Source organism: Nomascus leucogenys, chromosome 18, assembly GCF_006542625.1.
Source record: "Nomascus leucogenys isolate Asia chromosome 18, Asia_NLE_v1, whole genome shotgun sequence".
Lineage (NCBI taxonomy): Eukaryota > Metazoa > Chordata > Mammalia > Primates > Hylobatidae > Nomascus > Nomascus leucogenys.
In genome coordinates this window covers 100,094,951-100,109,032 of record NC_044398.1, presented here as the reverse complement: position 1 = coordinate 100,109,032, position 14,082 = coordinate 100,094,951, and the positions used below count along the sequence as shown (strand labels likewise).

The 14,082-nt window shown below is 65.1% G+C and overlaps 3 protein-coding genes across 6 annotated transcripts; 2 read left to right on the top strand and 1 right to left on the bottom strand.

Annotated features, from left to right (window-relative positions):
* The first annotated feature begins 1,045 nt into the window (after positions 1–1,045).
* Positions 1,046–5,140, top strand: KREMEN2 (kringle containing transmembrane protein 2). Of its 4 annotated transcripts, none has more exons than XM_030797680.1 (9): positions 1,046–1,385; positions 1,630–1,804; positions 2,907–2,998; positions 3,092–3,216; positions 3,526–3,562; positions 3,677–4,009; positions 4,087–4,212; positions 4,293–4,371; positions 4,577–5,137. In XM_030797680.1, exons 1-9 carry the CDS (start codon positions 1,292–1,294, stop codon positions 4,785–4,787), a joined length of 1,272 nt encoding a protein of 423 aa, XP_030653540.1. In that variant the 5' UTR covers positions 1,046–1,291; the 3' UTR covers positions 4,788–5,137. The 4 variants fall into 4 exon arrangements, with proteins under 4 accessions (XP_030653540.1, XP_030653539.1, XP_030653541.1 ...); XM_030797679.1 differs by having other exon boundaries at positions 3,409–3,562; XM_030797681.1 differs by lacking the exon at positions 4,293–4,371 and having other exon boundaries at positions 3,409–3,562; positions 4,577–5,140.
* Positions 5,141–5,997: 857 nt separating this feature from the next.
* Positions 5,998–10,240, top strand: PAQR4 (progestin and adipoQ receptor family member 4). Its single transcript, XM_030797684.1, has 3 exons — positions 5,998–6,584; positions 7,897–8,118; positions 8,255–10,240. Exons 1-3 carry the CDS (start codon positions 6,419–6,421, stop codon positions 8,686–8,688), a joined length of 822 nt encoding a protein of 273 aa, XP_030653544.1. The 5' UTR covers positions 5,998–6,418; the 3' UTR covers positions 8,689–10,240.
* PKMYT1 (protein kinase, membrane associated tyrosine/threonine 1) lies at positions 9,700–13,780 on the bottom strand. The gene is made up of 7 exons (XM_030797683.1): positions 13,418–13,780; positions 12,073–12,566; positions 11,304–11,410; positions 11,001–11,173; positions 10,756–10,913; positions 9,892–9,969; positions 9,700–9,811 (listed from the first exon to the last, which is right to left on the bottom strand). Exons 1-7 carry the CDS (start codon positions 13,766–13,768, stop codon positions 9,700–9,702), a joined length of 1,473 nt encoding a protein of 490 aa, XP_030653543.1. The 5' UTR covers positions 13,769–13,780.
* Positions 13,781–14,082: the final 302 nt, after the last annotated feature.

Sequence of the window (14,082 nt, the reverse complement as noted above, 5' to 3'; positions counted from 1 at the left end):
GCAGGCTGGACTAAGGGGCAAAGAGGTCTGGGCGGGGCGGGGCCACTCTGGGCGCCTGGCCCCCACCAGTTCCTTCCCCCGGCCCCCGCCTCCGCCCTCCCACGCACCTGCGCTGGCCTCCCCCCAAGCCCTGGGGGCAGCGGGCGGGTGGCGCTGGGAGATCAGAGGACTCGGAGGAATCGGGCCCAGGGGGAGGGGGCGGGGAATTTCCCCCCACGCCTGCCTGGGCCTGCTCCCCTCCCCCTCCCCCGCCAGGTGGGGGGCACCGCTGGGGGAATTCCACTGCAGTGTGAAGGCTCGGGAGAGTCTGGGCTGGGGGTCCCAGGGAAGGGCGGGGGAGGGGGAGGGGAGGGGAGGGGACAGACTGGGACCTGGGGCGCAGCTGCCTTTCTCCCCAGACACCAGCTGCCCCTGCCTGTCCCGGACTGAGCGTCCACGACTCCCGCCTGTCTAGTGGGCGCGGGGGCAGGGAGTTGCGCTTCCTCCGTCAGGCCAGCGGCATCTGGACCAGGGGCGGGAGGGGCGTGCGGATCCGAAGAAAGTGTGCGCGTGAGCGCCTGGCAATGAATGGGAGAGAGTGCGAGCGCGTGCGTGCACTGGGAGGAGAGCGCTTGTAACTCGCATATTCCGGGTGTCCAGGGGCGCGTGCGGCCACGGGAGGGGGTTCTGTATCTCCCATTTTAAGGGCCTTCCATCCGCTTGCCCCGCCTGTCTCCCTCCACACCTTCCCACTTGAACCGGCACCGACCTGAGGGAGAGGGGGTCGGGAGGCGCCGGACGCCCGGGGTCGGGGGAGCGGGCGTGGGAGGCGTCTGGACCTGCTGCCTCCGCTCCAGTGCTGGGCGGGGCTTCCTGGCCTCCCATGGGAGGAGGGAGAGACCCAGGGGGAGGGACCCACGGAGGGATGCGAGGGGGGCAGGAGTCAGCGCGCTGGAGACCTGGGCGAGGGAGACGCCGAGAGCTAGGCGCAGTGGGAGGGGGCGGGTGTAGAGGCTGAGGCACCGCCCACAGCTCGCTGAGACAGAGACTGAGAACGCCCCCGGCCAGATTCCCCCCAGAGAGACCCGGGTAGGGACAGGGACAGAGAGACGCCTCCAGGGGCAGAGGCCCTGGGAGGCAAAGACCCCCAGGAGAGATTTACCCACCCCAGACGGAAAGCGCGGCTCAGAGTCGGACGACAGCAGACTGTCAGAGGACAACGCCCCCTAGGTCTCCTGGGAGATCCCGAAGCGACCCCGGGGGCAGCTCGGACCGTGTCCGGGCGAGGGTGACCTATCCTTGGTTGAGAGCGATGGGGACACAAGCCCTGCAGGGCTTCCTCTTTCTCCTCTTCCTCTCGCTGCTGCAGCCGCGTGGGGCCTCGGCTGGGAGCCTGCACAGTCCAGGTAAGTCCGGGCACGGCTGCTGGGCCGTGTTCACTACCCCCTCCTCGGCCTCCGCCCCCAGGGCCAGGCCCCCAAGGCTGGGGAGGGGGACAGAGCAGGTGGCCGGAGCAGCTGAGCAGCCCGAGGGCTCCCGCAGGGGCGGGTGCGGGGTCGCTGGCTGGGGTCCCAGGCGGGAGGTGGCATAGGGGCGCGAGGATGCCCGGCGTGGGTCCGGACCTCCCCAGGCCCCGCCTTTGCCGTGCAGGCCTGTCCGAATGCTTCCAGGTGAATGGGGCTGACTACCGCGGCCACCAGAACCGCACTGGCCCGCGCGGGGCGGGCCGCCCGTGCCTCTTCTGGGACCAGACGCAGCAACACAGCTACAGCAGCGCCAGCGACCCCCAGGGCCGCTGGGGGCTGGGCGCGCACAACTTCTGCCGGTGAGGGGCGGGGCCTGCGCTGGGGGCGAGGCTGGGCTCACCATTGCAGGGATGGCCCAAGGCGGGGCCTCTGTGGGGGCGGGGTGGAGGTCTGCGGTGGACAGGCAGCCCAGCCGCCTGGAGAACCTGGGGGCGGGGCCAGGACGAGGGGCGGGGCAGGGCAGGGCGCGCGGAACCCTGGCGCAAAAGGGGTCCTCCTCAGGTGCGCAATTTCTGCACAGGCTCAGTTCAGGGCCAGGAGAGAAACGGACCTGGGCACTCAAAGGACCCGTATGGGCGGGGCCTGGTCAGAGCGGGGCCCGAATGGGCGGGGCCTGGTCAGAGTGGGGCTCTTGTCATACAACTTATTTTGGGGTTCAGAGCCACAGCTACGGTCTGAGGCAGGATGCACCCAGCGGGAGGAGAGCCGCAAATCTCAGGAGCTCACTTCTGCTTTTAAGTGGGGTTGGAGGCCAGGCGCGGTGGCTCAGCCTGTAATCCCAGCACTTTGGGAGGCCAAGGCGGGCGGATCATCTGAGGTCAGGAGTTCGACACCAGCCTGGCTACCAAGGTGAAACCCCATTTCTACTAAAAATACAAAAAACTAGCGGGGCATGGTGGCGGGCGCCTGTAATCCCAGCTACTCAGGAGGCCGAGGCAGGAGAATCGCTTGAACCTGGGAGGCGGAGCTTGCAGTGAGCAAAGATCGCGCCACTGCACTCTAGCCTGGGTGACAGAACGAGACTACATTTCAAAAAAAAAAAAAAAAATGTGGGGTTTGAGGGACGGAAGTGGCTGAGGCCCATGCCGGGTGAGGGTGCAGACTACAGATGGCCTCAAAGTCCTCATATATGGAGTCAAGTCTAGCAACAGCTGAAGCCTAAAAACAGCTCTCAAGTCCCCTTTAATGACTTCCCGCTGTCCACTCGAAAGTCGACGTCCAGTTCCTTCATCAGGCAGAGCTCTGCGTAGACAAAACTGGAATTTGTGGGTTGACAGCAGGGAGCACAGCCGCTCACAGGCACAGAGCCTTGAAGGCCACTTTCAGCACAGGCTGCGGGGCCCGGCCTGGGTTTGCTATTCTTGGGGTGGTGGGAACCCCCCACTTCCCTTCCACCCGCAGTAACCCAGACGGTGACGTGCAGCCGTGGTGCTACGTGGCTGAGACAGAGGAGGGCATCTACTGGCGCTATTGCGATATCCCCACCTGTCACAGTGAGTAGAGCGGCTGGACAGAGGTGGGAACGCTGCTGCATCTGGGAGGAGGGTTGTTTTTGGAGTCCCGGAAGTCTGACTCTGCCCCCTCAGTGCCAGGCTACCTGGGATGCTTTGTGGACTCAGGGGCACCCCCAGCCCTCAGCGGCCCCAGCGGCACCTCCACGAAGCTCACGGTCCAGGTGTGCCTACGCTTCTGCCGCATGAAGGGGTACCAGGTACTGCTCACGGGCCCAGACCAGTGACCCCTAACCTGGACCTAAAGACCCCACTCAACTCCCAACACTCGGTTGCCAAACCCAGACACCGGTTTCTGAACCTCCAGCCCGATTCCTACCCCCACCCCAGGCCCCCACCACTTCACCCCTACACCAGCCCCTGCGCTGGGGTCACCCAGTCTGTGCTCCCAGCTGGCGGGCGTGGAGGCCGGTTACGCCTGCTTCTGTGGCTCTGAAAGCGACCTGGCCCGGGGACGCCTGGCCCCTGCCACCGACTGTGACCAGATCTGTTTCGGCCACCCTGGACAGCTGTGTGGCGGCGATGGGCGGCTGGGCGTCTATGAAGGTGAGGAGTGGGCGGGGACCAGGAGCCTGGCCGGGCCTCGACGTGGGGCCTGACCGGGCAGGGGAGCCGCCGTGTCGTGGGCCTCAGGGTCCTTACTGCCGGCCCCGCCCGCAGTGTCCGTGGGCTCCTGCCAGGGGAACTGGACGGCGCCTCAGGGCGTCATCTACTCCCCCGACTTCCCGGACGAGTACGGGCCGGACCGGAACTGCAGCTGGGCCCTGGGCCCGACAGGCGCCGCGCTGGAGCTCACCTTCCGCCTCTTCGAGCTGGCCGACCCGCGCGACCGGCTGGAGCTGCGCGACGCGGCTTCCGGCAGCCTGCTCCGCGCCTTCGATGGCGCCCGCCCACCGCCGCCCGGGCCGCTGCGCCTGGGCACTGCCGCGCTGCTGCTCACCTTCCGAAGCGACGCGCGCGGCCACGCGCAAGGCTTCGCGCTCACCTACCGCGGTGAGCCCCAGCTCGGCGCGCCGTGCCCGCTGTTCCCACCCCGCTATCCCCACCCCGCCTCACGCCCCTCTCCGCAGGGCTGCAGGACGCCGCTGAGGACCCAGAGGTCCCCCAGGGCTCGGCCCAGACCCCCGTGGCGCCCCTCGACGGGGCCAACGTGAGCTGCAGCCCCAGGCCTGGGGCTCCGCCGGCCGCGATGGGGGGTGAGGCGGGCGCGCGGGACGGGAGTGAGTCAGGGAGCCGCCCCCTCGCGCCCATCCTCACCGCAGCCGTGTGCCCGCAGCCCGGGTCTTCTCGACGGTGACGGCTGTCTCGGTGCTGCTGCTGCTGCTCCTGGGGCTGCTGCGTCCGCTGCGCCGACGGTGCGGGGCGCTGGGGCAGGGCCTGAGGGCGGACCCGTGGTGGGGAGCTGGAGCCCCAGAAGGGAACAGAGCTAGGAAGGAACTCCTGGGTTCTTAAGGGAGCGAGGCTTTGGGTCCACGTACAGGATCGCGCGCGGGATCGCAGGTAGAGCAGGACCCTGCAGCGGGATTGGACGGGCTAGGCTGATGTCTGCTCCCTCTCTAGGAGCTGTCTGCTGGCTCCGGGAAAAGGGCCCCCGGCGCTGGGGCCTTCCAGGGGCCCCAGGAGAAGCTGGGCTGTGTGGTACCGACAGCCCCGAGGGGTGGCCTTGCCCTGCTCCCCGGGGAACCCCCAGGCTGAGGGTTCTGCCGCGGGCTACCGGCCTCTGAGTGCCTCCAGCCAGAGCTCCCTGCGCTCGCTCATCTCCGCTCTCTGACTCTGGGCCCCGAGGGTCCGCTGGACTCGCCACCAGCGAGATAGACACCTGCTGCGCCCTACCTCGGCCTTGCGCCTGTTTAGGGGAGCTCGGCCTCTGGTCGTCTTGGGGAGACCAGAAGTCGGACAGGAAACATCTGGTGCTATTATCTGGGACTTGGCCTGACCTTGGGGGTCCGGATGGTCCAGGCCCTCTCCATGGACCTTTATGTGGGGGTGGACTCTGGTTTTAGAGGTCTTTGAACCACTCTGGGGGTGGTCCTGGACTGCCGTCCTCAGTGAGAGGTCACAGGTCAACAAAAACGATCAAAAACACCCCCACAGATTTTGAATAAAGGATCTACTTTGGTACGGGCCTCGAAAGTTCTTCCGTGGTAGGAGGAGCATGTTAATGACCATACAGGCGCCGAGAGTTGCGTGTGTCCATGCAAATGAAGGGCGTTGCATGCAGACTTTGGTGGAGCTGCCTGGAATGCAGAGAAGGACCGAGAACACAGACGGGTGGGTAGGTGGAGTCCTGTAGAAGGCGGGAGTTGAAAGGGAGGAGGATCGTGGGCCGCATTGTGCTGAAGAAGGGGTGCCTTCCCGGTCCCTGCTCAGGGTGGACGGGGCGGAGGTCGACTTTCCTCCCCTGGCCTCCAATCTATTTCCTGTCTGTCCTGGGCAGGGCCCCGCAAGGGTGCCCCTTGTGGGCGATAAATAGGAGCTAGTTGGGCCGAGCCCACGCTCCGAGAAGCCTGGCGCGAAGGGCAGGGCCTCTCCCGAGGGCTGCGGGCGCGTGAGGCACGCCTTCAGAGGCCTGGGTACCGTGGAGCGCCTTGCTGCACCCCGAAGTCCAGCCGGCGGAAAGATCACTTTGGAGCGGGGGCGTACCGAATCTAGGCCGGACCCGTCCGGCAGCACCTTGGACAGAGCCCAGTCTGCAGGGTAGGGCTAGGTGGCAGGACTGTGCCCTCGAGGGTGGGTGCCCAAAGGTGCGGAGACCTGGGTGTTACGCGGAAAGCCTGGATGCACAGTTCTCAGGGACGCGAGGTGCCAGGGTCACTCTAGCGGAGCCCGCAGGACCCAGAACGTTGGGTCGCAAGCCCACAGCCACCCCATGCAAATGAGGCTGGGATCGCGCACACCATGCTAGGAGGCGAGGCCTGGGCGGCCTCGGGGCGGAGCCTCCCCGCCGGCCGCGCCCATTGGCTCTCGCTGCGCTGACGTCTGGAGCCCAGCGCGCGAAACGCTGGCCGGCCGGCGGGGACTAGGAGCCTGGGCGGAGCCTGGCGTCCCCTCCCGCGTCCGGCCGCGCCCGTCCTCCGGCTGCAGAAAGACTACCGGCCACCGCCGCCGCCGCCGCCGCGAGCTGTCCCTGCGGCGCGTCTGCCTCGGCGGAGCCGACTGCAGTGCGCTCAGGCGTCCGGTGCGTCCCCAGCCTCCGCCCCGGCGCGGGGGCGTCGGACTCGCGCGTGCGCAGCGCGGGAGGGGCGCGGGCTGGGACCCCCTAGCCAGCGCGTGCGCCGATCGAGCGCAAGGCGGCGGGTGGGCGCCGGGCGCCGGGCAGCGATGGGCCTTCCCGCGCTGCGGCCCCACTGAGGAGGAGGCTCGGGGACAGGAGGAGCACGGGCTGCCCGCGCGGTGCGGACCATGGCGTTCCTGGCCGGGCCGCGCCTGCTGGACTGGGCCAGCTCGCCGCCGCACCTGCAGTTCAATAAGTTCGTGCTGACCGGGTACCGGCCCGCCAGCAGCGGCTCGGGCTGCCTGCGCAGCCTCTTCTACCTGCACAACGAACTGGGCAACATCTACACGCACGGTGAGCCGCGTCCTGCAACGCGCTTCCCACACCCGCTGCCGCCCTGCCCACGTTGGGCCGGGGGCACTGAGGCCGAGGGCCCCAGCGCACAAGTCCTGGGCTGCCCCGGCCCTGGCACGGCCAGTAGCTGCGGTGACAAAGCTGCCATTGTCCCGGGCCGCGCTGCCAGCTTCCGCTTTCCCGGCGGGTGGGGGCCGGGTCAGGAGAGGCGAGCAGAGTGGGGTCTGAGCCTGCTTAATCCCTCTGAGCCCCAGGGTTAGGGAGCTTGGTGTCCGGCCTCTGTAATCCCAACGCCCTGGGAACCCTCTCCTGCCAGCACCCAGCCGAGAGATGGTGTTGACTGTGGTGAGGAGGGCCCTGGAGGAGCCTCCCAGCGCCGCCGTCCTGACGCCCCCGCCCCAAGCCGCTCTGTCTTGGGGCTCCGCCTGGTGGCGGCTCCTTCTTCCCCCAACAGGCGCCCGGCCCCTCCTCCGCGCCCCGCGGAGCTCTGCTGACACAGCCCTGCCCGTCCTTGAGCTGCCCCAGGCGGGCAAGGGGCCCTGAGCGGCCGGGCCCAGCCTGGGTGCCTTTCTCGAGCTTTTGCCAGGCCACATCCCACGAGGGTGGGCAGCCGTCGGAGCCCCGTTTGGCCCTTGGGAGGCCAGTGCTAGAGGCCGGCAGGGAGGGGTGGAGACTTCCCAGAAAGGGCTAGGCTGGAATCAAACTCCCCAGGGAGAGGTCTGGGGAGATGGGACAAGCCCCTCGAAGCCCCCTTCCCTTCATTCTGGACTTGTCTTCCCCCGCCTGGCCTCAGCCCTTTATAGAAGATAAAAAGGCCCAGTGCCTCCATTTGCCTGGACACTTATGGAGAGGGGAGGACTTGGGTTGGGAAGAGCAAGCCAAGTGGCCCCGGGCTGGCATCACTGCTCATGTGTCCTCTTCACAACTCAGCTTGAGGTTTCACTGCCTTAGGCTTCTCCTGTAACCTGCTTGTGTGGGGAGAGCAGTGTGGGAGTGGGACGGCGCAGGTCTGTCCTCTGCCATTGCTTACCTGCTGGGCTCACCCGGGGCCGGTCACTGAGCCCCTCCAAGTCTGTTTCCTCACCTGCAAAGTGGGGATCATGGTCTCTGCTTCCCAGACCATCCTGAGCCATGATAAGTAACCGGTGCCAAGAGCCTTTTGCCCAGGGCCTGCCTCTGGCCAAGGCCAGGCCGCCAGCTGGATGACAGCGTTACCTGGACCTGTCTTGCTCTGTGCTGTGTTGTGTCTGGACCGTGGTCCCCTTCAGGACGCGACTGAAGCTATCTGGTAGATGACTGTCTCCCTCCCTAGGGCTGGCCCTGCTGGGCTTCCTGGTGCTGGTGCCAATGACCATGCCCTGGGGTCAGCTGGGCAAGGATGGCTGGCTGGGAGGCACACACTGCGTGGCCTGCCTTGCACCCCCCGCAGGCTCCGTGCTCTATCACCTCTTTATGTGCCACCAAGGGGGCAGCGCTGTGTACGCCCGGCTCCTCGCCCTGGACATGTGTGGGGTCTGCCTCGTCAACACCCTTGGTGAGTCAGGGCCCAAGGGATGGGAACTGGAGCCACTGGCGGGGGAGGCATGGGGCACGCATACAAGCCATGGGTAGGGAAGGGCGGGTGGACCCTCACACTGATGTGCCCTCTCCTGTTCTCTCCTCTTGTGCAGGGGCCCTGCCCATCATCCACTGCACCCTGGCCTGCAGGCCCTGGCTGCGCCCGGCTGCCCTGGTGGGCTACACTGTGTTGTCGGGTGTGGCCGGCTGGCGAGCTCTCACCGCCCCCTCCACCAGTGCTCGGCTCCGGGCATTTGGTTGGCAGGCTGCTGCCCGCCTACTAGTATTTGGGGCCCGGGGAGTGGGTCTGGGTTCAGGAGCTCCAGGCTCCCTGCCCTGCTACCTGCGCATGGACGCACTGGCGCTGCTTGGGGGACTGGTAAACGTAGCCCGCCTGCCTGAGCGCTGGGGACCTGGCCGCTTTGACTACTGGGGCAACTCCCACCAGATCATGCACCTGCTGAGCGTGGGCTCCATCCTGCAGCTGCACGCCGGCGTCGTGCCCGACCTGCTCTGGGCTGCCCACCACGCCTGTCCCCGGGACTGAGCTGCCATGCCAGCCTGCCCACAGCAGCCTCCTAGAGTTAGCAACACCAGGTGTTCCTCCCAACTCGTCTGCAAGGGGCTGGCTCCCTGGATGCTTCCAGCTCACGAGACGTCTCAGCAGGAGCCCTGTTCACCCGTTCTTCCCTGTGGACTGACCTCTCCCACCCATACCGTGGCGCTCCAACTTCCTTCCCTGCCTTTTTCCTCCAAGCTCCTGTTTTAGTGTGTCAGCTGGAAGGAAACCTTTCCCTCTTGGGACCTCTTTACCCTCTGTGACCTGTGGGGTTGGACCAGAGGGACTCTGGGGTCATGTCTTGCTCTGAGAGTTCAAGTCCTGCCAGGCCACCAGCCCAGAGCCCTCACCCTATCCTGTTCCTCCCACCAGGCCTCTGGCCAGTCCCTTGGGCCCAGGCTTCCTGATCTCCATCTTTCTGCCCTGCATACCAGCCCTCCCAGCAGCCACAAGCTTGCCCACCCTGGCTCCCTCTGCCCAGAGACTATGGAGTAAGGCATTCAGGGCAAAAGGACCAAGGGGCCATGGACCCTTCTTGTACCAGCTGGCCATAGGCACAAGGGCTGCAGCTGCTGCTTCCAGGAAACTGGCGCCGGGAGCCCACTGGCCTCGGATCCTGGGACCCCTGGGCCGTGCCTGCCCTCCACCTTGAGTGCCATACTCCAACAGCTCCAGGTGCCCACCAGGGATGTGCCTGCTCAGGAAACCTCTTTGCTCCACACAGCATGGGGCTTCAGCTGCTGGCCCAAGGCCAGGAGCGCTGGGTTCTGCAGCAGGGCTCAGCCTCAGGGGTGTAAGACCCTGGATGACATCAATAAAGGGACAGGAAGGGCCATGTTGCCACATGAGCAAGCTTGGGTGCTCCCAAGGTTCAAATACTTTTTATTAGACATGGCCAGGCAGAGAAGACCATGGGAGTTCCTGAGGGGCCCCAGCTTTCAAGGGCAACGGGAGAGACGCAGGATAAAAGGTTAAAAGTGCAGAGCCAGAGCCTGGGGCTCAGGTTGGGTCTAGGGTGTCCTCAAACAGGCTGAGGAGGTTCCGAGGCTCAAAGGAGGGGAAGGAGCCCCGAGGAGGCTCTGAGTCGATGTCACTTAGGTCCAGGGCATCCCTGGGAGGAGGGAGGAGAGAGTAGTGACACTCAGGATCCAAAAGCCAGCCCTGCCCACCCCAGCCCCTGGACCTGCTTACCTGGGTGTGCACCTGCTCCGGGGGGTGGAGGTGCTCCCCACAGTCCGGGCCAGGACAGCCTCAGGGGAGAGTGAGGGCCTGCAGGAGGGCGGGCGAGACAAGGAGGGTGTCCAGGGCTAGGGAGTGCCGGATGAAACCAGCTCTGTCCCTAAGCAGGCTCCAGGCTCCGCTGACAAACAGGCAGGGAGCCACGGTCAGGGACAATAAAAACTTGGTGCACTCTGAAAGCAGCACTTGGACAGCCTTCAAAGTCCTTCCATCTGGCTGCGCTCCAAGGCCCCCTCTGTCCTTTTCAGAACACATGGACTTTGACTGAGGCGGATTTGAAGTAAACTTTTAGTAAATGTAAGCCTTTCTGGAACTTCTTGTGTGCTATCAAGTGCCCCCGAGGGATGAGGTGATGTGTTTCTAAGGAAGGGGCTAACAGCGGAGTCCCCAAAAGCTGTCTGCCCTGAGCGTGTGGTTTCCTAATTACAGCCTCTTACTCAGACACCAGGCCCCAGGGACCAAGGACTTGTTCCCAGGGCAGGGCTCCCCAGACTCCAGAGGCTTTCTCTTCCCAGAGAAGGGACAATGTTTTATCCCTGGGCACTGGCAGCCTCCACTGGGGTCGGGGCTGTGTGGCCAGCCACTCCCTGGGGTGCTGGTGTCCTAAGTGTGAAGCCATGCCCTGAACAGCCAGTACACATGCCCAGCTGCATTGAGCCTGGCCAGGCCGCACCCCACCAGTCTTGGTTCCCTTCCCCAGGATGTGATGGGGGCCAGGTTTGTGGGAGTGGTCCCCATTCACCACAAATCTCCATGGAGCCCCAGTGATATCCCCCACCTTCCCCCCAGCCCCCGATACCATGCACTCGAACCCACCCTAGGCTGTCATCATCCCAGTTGCTGGAGAGGCTGCTGTCCAGGAGCAAACTGCAGGGTGGTGAGCCAGGCGGGGTGGCTGGCGGGCCCAGGGGCTGCAGCCAGCTGGCAGGGTGAGCCAGCCCATGCCAGAGCCAGCAGAGCAGGGCAAGCAGGGCCTGTTGGGGAGAGGAGCTCAGGATGTGGGCGGGCTGACCTCTGGGGCTAGGGAGCAGGGCAGGCAGCCGCCACTGTTGAGAGCTTACCTGCCACAGGGCCCACCCTCGGCTCAGGGCCTCCGCTGCCATGCCCCACAGCACACCCCAAGCCCGAGGCTGCCTCAACACAGGCAGTGCCAGCAGGGCCTCGGCCGTGGCCCGCAGCTTGGGGTCCGGCTCCAGCATCATGACAAGGACAGAATGCAGCTCGGAAGACAGACCTGCCCATGAGGAAGGGCCACATCGGGGTCCCAGAACACCGACTGCACCAAGCCCAGCAGTGCCTCCATGGCCAGCCACTATCTCCTCAGGAGCCCGTGGCAGCACCCCCACCCGCCCTCACCCACTCACCGGCAGTGAACTCAGGGGGCAGGTAGCCCTGGCGCAGCTGCTGCCAGCCCTCCCCACCGTGGGGCAGCTCCATGTTGCATGCCACTTCCAGGATGGTGAGGCCCAGACTGGCAGGGACAGGATGGGGACAGAAGGGGGCAGGGTTGGCCCTGGGACACAGACCCAGTCCCGGGCTGCCTCTTGGAGGTGGGTGGGAGAGGGCTGCTGTCTTCATCAGTCAGGGAGGGGCGGAAGCAGGGGGAAGGGAGGCCCCAACAGGCCTGATCATGAACCCTGGGCAGGATGGGGACATCATGGAATATGGGCTCTGTGCCCAGGGAGCCCACATGCCACAGTGGTGAGTCCTCCCAGTGCCCTGATGGACAGGCACCACAGTTACTGCTGGCAGGTATTACTATCCTGATGATCAGGACAGTGGTTACCAGTGTGGACCCTGGAACCCAGTGCCTAGGGCCAGTCTCAGCTGTGCCACCTGCTAGCAGCGGGCTCCGGCAAGGCCCTTAACCTGGCTGTAAATGGAGTGACAATTGTTTCTCCTGTGGAGCTGTGAGGAGGCAAGTTACACAAAGTGGCTCTGGAGGGTTCGAGGCTCACAGGCAGCCTGACCAGAGACCCCCTCCACTGGAGGGCAGGGATGGCGTCTCAGCCTTGTGGCTCTGAGGCCGGGTGTCCCGGGCTAGGGTGGAGCTTCCCTCCTGGGGAATGGAGCTTCCGTCCCAGGAAGGGCCTCCCACAGCCTGCCAAACACCTGGCATGCCCTGGTCCCCACCTGAACACATCCGCTGCTGTCCCATAGGAGCCCTGCAGCAGCTCGGGGGCCATGTAGCGGGGGTCTCCCTCCTGGACCTCACCAGCTCCTGCCGTACCCAGCTCCACCAGCAGTCCGAAGTCACCCAGCTTGCAGCGGCCCCGGGGCCCCAGGAAGATGTTGGCAGGCTTGACATCAAGGTGCACCAGGCCCTGGCCGTGCAGGTGGGCCAGGGCAAGCAGCGTGTCCCGCAGGTAGCCCCAGACCTGGGCCTCAGGCAGGCTGGCGCCCCAGGCCTCACAGTGTTGCTGCAGGCTGGGCCCGCACAGCTCCGTCTGCAGGTACAGGATGCCGCCCTCCTCCCAGGCCTGCTCTAGCCTCACGCAGCATGGGTGCTGCCCCACCTTCTCGTGGCTGCCCACCTCGGCCAGCTTGCGAGCCCGGTCCTTGGGGCCCCGGAATGGTGACATGGAACGCTTTACCGCATACAGCCGGCCATCCTCCTTGGAGCGCACCTGGAAGGGAGGTGGTACCCACGCACAGAGTGAGGGTGAGCCACAAGGGGCGCAATCACGTAGGGGGACAACCTGGCAGACCCCATTAAGGGTTCACACACGGGGCACAGTGGTGTAGCTGGCATCTGTCTCAGACCCCTGCCCAGGGCAATAGCAAAACCAGACAAACCTCCATCCCTGGGGCTGGGTCTGTGGAGACCCAACGATGGAGGAGCCAGGGCCGACATGCACTGACCCCAGGGGACCTCTCAGATGTGTCACGAGGTGGAAAAAGCAGCTGCAGAGCAACACAGGCAGCCTGGGCTGTGGTGTGAAAAGTGGGCTCCCCTGTGAGAAAGCGGACCTGAGGGCCAATGTTGTTTGTACTTTTTAACAAAATTGTCTTCATATAGGACTCATACAAGGGAAAACTACTCTTTAAAAGAAAATATAAATGACTGGAAACTGTGTTTAAGAAAAACAAGGTGGCAGGCAGGGGGTAGCTCAAAGCCTGCCAGCCTGGGGAGGGCTGGCCAGGCACTGCACTCAGGGCCAGTGCCAGAGGCTGGGCCGACTCGCCAAGGACCCTGCACAGCTGGCGCCAGGGCAGGAGGAGATGGCACAGGGGCTGCTGCAGGGCGTGCCAGGCTCTGGACAAGGGGCCAGTATGCACAGAGCAACCCCTGGAGAGGCCTGCATTGGGGGTGATGGGAGTAGCCAAGTCAAATGTGGAGGGGGCCTGTGAGCCCAGCAGGGACAGGCTGTAGGGAACGGAAGGGGATCAGGCTGCCCAGGACCCTGTCCTGCCAAGGGAGTTGGAGAGACACAAAGGAGATCCCTCAGATGGGCCTGGAAGCCGTCCCCTCACTCACCTTGAAGACCTCTCCATAGGAGCCGTGGCCCAGGCGGCTGAGCCTCTGGAAGCTCTGCTGGAAGAAGGACTCTGGCCGGCTTGGGTCATACCCAGGGCTCTGCAGAGTCTTTGAGGCCTCACCCCGGAATGACACCCGCCGGGGCTGCAGCTGGTGCCAGCCTGGGGTCCGAGGAGGGAAGAGGCGGCTGATGGGGATGCTGCCCTTGGCAGGGGGGGGAGGTGGGAGGCTCCGGCTGAGCCCCCTGGGCCTCTTGAGGGAGAATCCAGGTTCTGCATGGTGGAAGTAGGCCGGGACTGGGATGGGAGTGTCACTCAGAGGTGGCGGGGTGCCCTCCGTGGGCACGGGCATGGCCAGCGCAGGAGGCCCTGGGGGCAGAGACAGAGGCTGAGCACAGGGCAGCGTGTCCACTCTGATGCCACCTGGCCCTGTGGTCCCAAAGAGGCCACAGAAGAGAGCTCTGTCTATCCCACACACTTATTCTACTGTAAACGGCCATGGGAGCAAGAAGCACCTACCAAGAAAAGGCAGAGGCCAAATTCATACTCACCTGCCCACCAGGCTGTGGGATTTTAGAGACGATAGAAACATAAGAGGAAAACCATAGGGCCCGTGTTCTTGAGGGTCTTGCAGTTGGGTAGAGAGGTTAAGACTAAGGCGGTTTG

Excerpts from the sequence above, each read along its gene's own strand:
- KREMEN2 (XM_030797679.1), top strand. The coding sequence starts at position 1,292 with ATGGGGACACAAGCCCTGCAGGGCTTCCTCTTTCTCCTCTTCCTCTCG. Across the intron at positions 1,386-1,629 it reads TGGGAGCCTGCACAGTCCAG|GCCTGTCCGAATGCTTCCAG; the intron begins GTAAGTCCGGGC and ends TTTGCCGTGCAG. Across the intron at positions 4,213-4,292 it reads TCCGCCGGCCGCGATGGGGG|CCCGGGTCTTCTCGACGGTG; the intron begins GTGAGGCGGGCG and ends GTGTGCCCGCAG.
- PAQR4 (XM_030797684.1), top strand. The coding sequence starts at position 6,419 with ATGGCGTTCCTGGCCGGGCCGCGCCTGCTGGACTGGGCCAGCTCGCCG. Across the intron at positions 6,585-7,896 it reads GGGCAACATCTACACGCACG|GGCTGGCCCTGCTGGGCTTC; the intron begins GTGAGCCGCGTC and ends CTCCCTCCCTAG. Across the intron at positions 8,119-8,254 it reads CTGCCTCGTCAACACCCTTG|GGGCCCTGCCCATCATCCAC; the intron begins GTGAGTCAGGGC and ends CCTCTTGTGCAG.
- PKMYT1 (XM_030797683.1), bottom strand. The coding sequence starts at position 13,768 with ATGCCCGTGCCCACGGAGGGCACCCCGCCACCTCTGAGTGACACTCCC. Across the intron at positions 12,567-13,417 it reads CCTATGGAGAGGTCTTCAAG|GTGCGCTCCAAGGAGGATGG; the intron begins GTGAGTGAGGGG and ends CCTCCCTTCCAG. Across the intron at positions 11,411-12,072 it reads ACAGCAGCGGATGTGTTCAG|TCTGGGCCTCACCATCCTGG; the intron begins GTGGGGACCAGG and ends TGTCCCTGCCAG.